At 41.6% G+C, this 7,303-nt stretch overlaps 1 protein-coding gene across 2 annotated transcripts; it reads left to right on the top strand.

Annotated features, from left to right (window-relative positions):
- The first annotated feature begins 382 nt into the window (after positions 1-382).
- Positions 383-2,974, top strand: LOC309711288 (uncharacterized protein). 2 transcript variants are annotated; one of them, XM_082541513.1, is made up of 3 exons: positions 383-500; positions 2,182-2,360; positions 2,443-2,974. In XM_082541513.1, the coding sequence occupies exons 1-3, from the start codon at positions 444-446 to the stop codon at positions 2,501-2,503; spliced, it is 297 nt and encodes a 98-aa protein (XP_082397639.1). In that variant the 5' UTR covers positions 383-443; the 3' UTR covers positions 2,504-2,974. The 2 variants fall into 2 exon arrangements, with proteins under 2 accessions (XP_082397639.1, XP_082397638.1); XM_082541512.1 differs by lacking the exon at positions 383-500 and adding an exon at positions 726-825.
- The last annotated feature ends 4,329 nt before the right edge of the window (positions 2,975-7,303 follow it).

Genomic DNA, 7,303 nt, shown 5'->3' with positions numbered 1-7,303 from the left:
CAGCACACTCATTTCCTCCATTACCCAGGCGGCATGGCGGCTGGCTGCTTGCCAAACAAATACACATGTGCGGCTTGGCACTTGTGCTGTACGTAACAAGTCACGTGACGTGACGCTGCGGCTGTGATTGGTTTGGCTCTGCGCTACTTGATTTGGATTGGCTGTTCTTCTTTTTTTTTTTTTAAGAGGACAAGAGAGATGAGGCCTATCGCAATAGTTTAACTTTTCCATCGAGAAAAAGTTATTTCGCAATACATATCATTATCGTTCTATCGACCAGCTCTACCTCTGATCGAAAAGCAGATTTTTCTCGTTTGCACAAATTAATTCAGATTCACACTAATTCTGTTCACAACAACAGAATGATGAAGAGGGGGGGAGGAACACAATTAGATTGAGTTACAATTGGATGGAAGTCGAGGACAAGGAGAAGGAAGCTTAGGATGAGGAGGAAGAAAAGCAGCAGGAGCATCTTTAGGGATCTCTATGATGTCATTGAGGTTGGTTTCATTAATATGGTCCTCTCACAAAGAAATATGACTTGTTTTAGTTCACCTACTTCCTGTATTAAATAGTGATGTGCAAAATATTGTGGAAAACCACAGAGCAGGCAGGTATAGGGCATCTGCAGTAGGGCTGGGCTATATCATACCATTCACGATAATACCGGTGTAATTTTGGGCAACGATAGGAAAATGAAATATAGTGATAGAATATGGGTAAAACGCGCATGCGCAGTGCCTATGTTTACATACGCACATGGCGGCGACACAGAATGAGAAGAGCGAAAGTGGATCGTTAAATGAAACGGATGAACCAGAATTGGTTTGTAAAAATGCTGCAACTTCAGTGGTGTGGAACTGGTTTGGCTTTTGTCCGTCAGATACACAACAAAACACTATTTTTGGTAGAGCATGCTAGCGGGCCGTCGTTATTACCGTGTTGTTTGGAAAATACGGCACACTTAAAATCAATCCTTTGATTTTTCTGAAAATCGACAGTGCCCCTTATAATCCCGTGTGCCTTATGTATGAATTCTGGTTGTGTTTACTGACCTCGAAATGATTTTATGTGGTACGCGGCGAAAATCTGTCAAATGTTTCAGTACGACTTTGCTAAGCTACGAACCCGCACCGCTTGATGGATTGTCAGAGCATTACGGCTATCGTAGGCAGGAGCCTCGCAGAGTGATACGTACTGCGCTTCAACATAATATTACCGTATTGTGTGTGTATAACCTCTTTTTAAGTTTTGTGGATATTATACATGGTTATGCTGAGGATATGTCGGCCAATTTCCACTGGAAATGCCTTTTGGTTAAACTGTCAGCAAGGAATTTGCACTGTTACATTTTTATATAACTCTAATGCACATAAAAAACAGCTGCTTGTTTAAGTGAAAATACATTGATGGGGTTTTTTGCACTAATAAAGTTGTGGAGTTGTAAAGTATTTTGTCTAGTGTCATTTATATCGTCAGTTATATCGTTATCGCAAATTTTCAAATGTATATCGTGATAAATATTTCTGGTCATATCGCCCTGCTCTAATCTGCAGGTAAATGAACATCAAATTTCTCAGGCTAAAATCTGTATTATACTTTTAGTCTTAAGAACATATGTTGTATATTTATCACCCTTATGATAAAACCCATGTCAGCCATTGGTTTATGGACTTTGTATTTTGAAGCCTCAACATTTGCTTTATTGCTATGTTGGTTTTTGTGAGCCTTTTGGGACCATATTAGGATGAGGGATCAGAATCTGGAGTCGTGCACACTATTGTTTCATTTAGTGTGTATCTATAAGATTTGTACAGCAGATCCAAGTTGTGCCTTGAAAACAGGAACGCTGTCTGCATAGAAGAGAACTTTAATAGTAGGCTTGTAAAAAGTGAGGCCTTGTGCTCACATTTGCTGCAAACATTCGTTTAATTCTGTCACCCTGTTTTGATGCAGAATTCAGTTGAAATCAAGCAAGAACGGGACTTTCTTTTTTAATGTGTTCTTGTGAATTGATTGTGTATCGCATACATTTGATTTGACTTCCTGCGAGACAGCAGTTGTCCGCTGGCCAAAAAAGTTTTCCAAATACCTCCACGTGATTAAGCCTGGATTTAGAAAAGAATAGCAAAAAAAATCTGCACCTCCTGCTTTACATGCAATTTCTGATTGTGTGTTTAGAGGCGGCGGCGAAAGGGGAGACCTCGGCTCATCCAGCTGGAGAGCCTGACCAGGAGGAGTCGAACATTAACTCAGCTCTTCCAGGGCACCCTGCAGACTCAGCTGCTGGCCTTCGCGAGGGAGTGCGGCCGCCGCTGGGATGACGTGACCGCCAAACAGGAGTCCATCACAGGTCGACTGTAGGTATGCGAGTCAGACCTTCTGAGGAGGGTTTCAGTTTTCTCTCTTCTTTATAATTGACCCTTGTTTTCTCTCTCTCAGCTCCTTGTCTCAGAGTGGGAGGGATTCGAAGCACAAAGGGAGGAGCTTGTCATTTGGTTAGCTGATATGGATGTCCCCCTGAGTGAGGTTGACCACTGACAGGAAACACCTGTGAAAAACTGAAACAACTGCAGGTGTGGGGTTGTTTTGATATAACATATATTTGATATGATACATATATCAGAGACATTGTCCTAAACTGGACTAACAAAGGACCATGAGTCCAACATGAAACTTGCCTTACATAACGCTGAAGTTCATTGATCATTTTAATCAAAAACTTGTTGTTGAAATATTTTTACTGAACATGCAAACATCTGCTGATGAAAATGTGTTGATTTTATTGGTCTGTTATGAAGCTATTGCTATTTCTAATGTGTTTTGTATCACTTTCTGATGTTTTATTAATTAAACAATACATGTATTGTTGTGTTATCTATAGATTATTACTGTTTAAATGACTAATATGTGACATGTATTAGTTGTGATGTTGTGCTGAGGGTTAAAATGCCTTTTTGTCTTTTGGTATACTACGAAATGGCAATAAACCATTAATATATGTCTATGCTGTGCTCGTATTTATTTTACCCTGCTCAAATTCAATTTATGTTAGATTTTATTTTGAAAGATTTAAAATGGTTTAAAATGGTTCATTAAAGAACCATTTCAAAAAGGTTCTTTAAAAAAACATTTTTAATCATTTTTAAAGAACCATTTTTAAAAAGATTCTTTGAAAATGTCATGGTGCTGGCCCAGCGTTTTGTGTTTTATGATTATGTCCCTCTGTTCTAGTTATTCTGTGTCCTCCCCCCTTGTGTCCGGTTTGGGTTCTAGATTTCCTGTTTTGTTCTGAAAGTCTGTGTCTGTTGTCATTGTGTTCAGCTTGTCTCCTCCGGTCCTCATGTGTATTGGGTTCAGCTGTTCTTCCCTCCTGTGTGTGATTACCCGATTACCTTGTGTGTGTATATTTAGTGGGTGTCCGTCTGTGTTCATTGTCGGCTCGTCTGCGTTTATCTGTGTATCTCTGCGTTTTTGGTATCCTCCGTCAGTCTGCGTCTCTCTGCCTTTCACCCCGTGCCCTGAGGATTTCTAGTTGCTCTTTAGTTTTCCCAGTTTAGGTTTCCGTTAGTATGTCTCATGATTCGTTGTCTGTTCCTGCCACTGTCACCTGTAAATAAACTCTTACTCATATCATCAGTCGGCTGCCTGCATTTTGGGTCCTCCTTTTCCTCCACACCACACGGCTCACTCCGCCAGCCATGCCAGAAAAACCATTAAAGGTGCTCCAAAGAACCATTTCTTGATGGTTCTTCAAAGAACCATTGTTTGAAAGGTTCTTTGTGGCACCAAAAAGGTTCTTCTATGGCATCAGTTTAAAGAACCACTTTTGGTTCCAGTTGGCACCTTTATTTTTCTGAGTGCACCCACCCAGCTGTATAGAAACTCCGTCATGCTAGCTAGCACGCAGTACGAGTTATTGTAACTGATGGTAAAAAGTCAGCATAACGGAAATAAATTACACCTAAACTTGGTTTATATCTGACTCAGATACACTGCAGGTCATAACTTCTTACCTGAAGTTCAGTTCACCTGACACTCGGACCGCCTCGGGTCTCTCCTCCTCCTGCCTCACCTTTCCATCATCCACCTGCTGGCCTCCACCACTTGCTAATGTTACTGAATCTGTGGAAGCTCCGCCATAGCCACCACCAAACAACTGAGTTATTTTTACACATCGGCCAGCATCTGGCCAATCCACCACCTTTCATTGTTTATGCCGTTACAACAAAAAAAAATCATAGGCCCATAAAAACGAAAAATCACCATCGGCCCACCAGGCAAGTATGCCTGATGGCCAGTCCAGCTATGCTTGCAACCCTGAACTTATTGTCTAATAAAGGAGACATGGAAATAGCTTTAGTTTGTTGTAGATCAAAGTGGAATTAATTTGATTGATTTAATAGGTATTCTTGGTGGGAATCCTGTATTCTAGTAGATACAGTCCCAGCAGCAGGAGATTGGAATCGAGCATAATGACATTTTCTAAATGATCAAATTAAAATGCAGACATTACCGTAGCACTGCAATGCAGAGTTTGCACTTCAGTGGTTTCAGGTACGGCAAACCTACACACATAAAATCTATCTCCTCAGCGCAGGACTGGTCTGGCACAAATAAATCGGGCCTGGCATTTTTGGTCCAGGCGACCAATCATGATCACTCACAAAAATGCATCAAAAATAAATCTATGTTGATTATGTACATAATTCATTGATATTGAGAGACTTTCTTTGTAATTGGTCCAGTTGTTGGTTGGCTCTTAGTTTCACTGCCCTGCAGCATATGACACTAAAAAGCTACACTTTAACTATTAGGTGTGGCTCATGATCAAAGCATCCATGCATTTTACCTGAATCCTTGAGTCCCTCTATCAATTTGGTTACCACGTTGATTACACCTTCCTCTGTCGCTCTGTGAGGCCTGGTTTCTAGTTGTTACTGGTAATATAGTTCACGATGCAGCAGATATTCTACATGTCGGTTAATTTGACACGTTTTCCTGCATTTATTTTTAGTTTCTATTTCTCTTTCAGCGTTTTAGCTCCACATTTTCGCCACTTCTTCCACACTAAACTCAGTTTTACAAGATGCGTAAGGGCACAGCGAAGGTACGGGAGAGACCAGTTGCCCTGAGAGATTTGATTGGGCAATCCAGTGTCGGTAATGAAAATAAACCAATGGGCTGTGTGTAGCACTGTATGTACTAATATTCTATAAAGCACTAGCACGTTGCTAGTTGCTACGATCAGTAAAACATGGCACTTCCAGACATAACATAATGTAGTCCCAAACGTTTTATTTTTATTCTTCCAGTTGCGGAGTTAATGCTGTTGAATTAAAAAGACGATTACATTTAATAACATAAGCTTAATCTATGTATGATTTTGATTTGTTTGATTTTATAAGTTCAGCAAGGATTCTGTCCTATGTTAGAATATATTGGCGTCTATAGAATAACAATACTGTTGAAAAACTGCTTTCTACAGAAAAAAATCAAGCAGTAAAGCTGCACCTGATGCTCTCTGCATAGTACCATCGAGGAAATACAAAGACTTCAGACACTACTGATCGCTTTGCTTTTCCGGGAGAAGTCCAAGGAATCTTCCAGTGGTCACACCACTTTCTGGAGACCTGATTGGTTAGTAAGTGGTGATTTTATACCTGGTAATCTCTAATCAAATCAAATCAAATCACTTTTATTGTCACATCACATGTGCAGGTACATTGGTACAGTACATGTGAGTGAAATTCTTGTGTGCGAGCTTCACAAGCAACAGAGTTGTGCAAATACAATAACATAAACAAGCAAAATACAAGAATGGCTACATCTGAAACTAATAAATATATGTACAATATATAATAGTATATGCATTCCTGGATGTGTATACTAAATATTTTTCTACGTGTGTGTGTGTGTGTGTGTGTGTGTGTGTACACACATATTTTACAAGTTAAATAGAGTAAACAATAAATAAAATATATAAAAATATACAGAGTTGAGACATGTGCAAAACAGTGGCATTACTGTACAGTATGGAGTGCATAATGTTGAAGTTCCAGTAGTGAAGCTGAGGTGTCTATGAGGTGTTCAGCAGTCTGATGGCCTGATGGAAAAAGCTGTCTCTCAGTTTGCTGGTACGGGACCGGATGCTGCAGAACCTCCTTCCTGATGGAAGTAGTCTGAACAGTTTATGGCTGGGGTGACTGGAGTCCTTGATGATCCACCCCGCTTTCCTCAGGCAGCGCTTCCTGTAGATGTCTTGGAGGGAGGGAAGCTCACCTCCAATTATCCGTTCAGAGCACCGCACTACTCGCTGGAGAGCTTTGCAGTTGTAGGCGGTGCTGTTGCCATACCAGGTGGTGATGCATCCAGTGAGGATGCTCTCAATGGCACAGTGATAGAAGGTCCTGAGGATGCGGGGGCTCATGCCAAATCTTTTCAGTCTCCTGAGAAAGAAGAGGCGCTGCTGCGCCTTCTTCACTGTTTTGTTTGTGTGTACTGACCACGTAAGATCCTCAGTCAGATGTACACCAAGGAACCGGAAGCTGCTCACTCTCTCCACAGCAGCGCCGTTGATGGTGATGGGGGTGTGTACTTCTCTGCACCTCCGGAAGTCCACTATCAACTCCTTTGTCTTGCGACGTTGAGGGTGAGATGGTTGACTTGACACCAGTGGGTCAGGGCGCTGACCTCCTCCCTGTAAGCCGTCTCATCACCATTGGTGATAAGACCCACCACTGTAGTGTCGTCCGCAAACTTCACAATGATGTTGGAGTTGTTAGTGGCTGTGCAGTTGTAGGTGTAGAGTGAGTATAGGAGAGGGCTCAGTACACACCCCTGTGGAGCACCAGTGTTCAGTGTGATGGGGGATGAGGTGATGCTGCCCAGTCTGACCACTTGGCGTCTGTCAGACAGGAAGCTAAGGATCCAGCTGCAGAAGGAGCTGCTCAGTCCTAGATCCTGCAGTTTCCTGTCCAGCTTCGAGGGAACGATGGTATTGAATGCTGAGCTGTAATCTACAAACAGCATTCTCACATACGTGTCTCTCTTCTCCAGGTGTCATTTGATGACATAAGGACAAAAACTATGTTCCACGTCCAGTTACATTTGTTTTTGTGCTTCGTGTTCCCTCCCTAGTCTGCGTCTTTGAGAACTGTCTCATGTTTCCTGATTTACTTTGGTAGTTCTTGTCCTATGCGCGTTACTGCCCAGTAACGTTACTGCCCAGTAACGTTACTGCGTTACTTGTAACGCATTACTGTAATCTGATTACTTTTTTCAGGTAACGAGTAAAGTAAGG

This window comes from Aulonocara stuartgranti (genome assembly GCF_965226115.1).
Source record: "Aulonocara stuartgranti genome assembly, chromosome: 7".
NCBI lineage: Eukaryota > Metazoa > Chordata > Actinopteri > Cichliformes > Cichlidae > Aulonocara > Aulonocara stuartgranti.
Note: the sequence above shows the minus strand (reverse complement) of the source record. Positions and strands in the feature narration are given on the sequence as shown.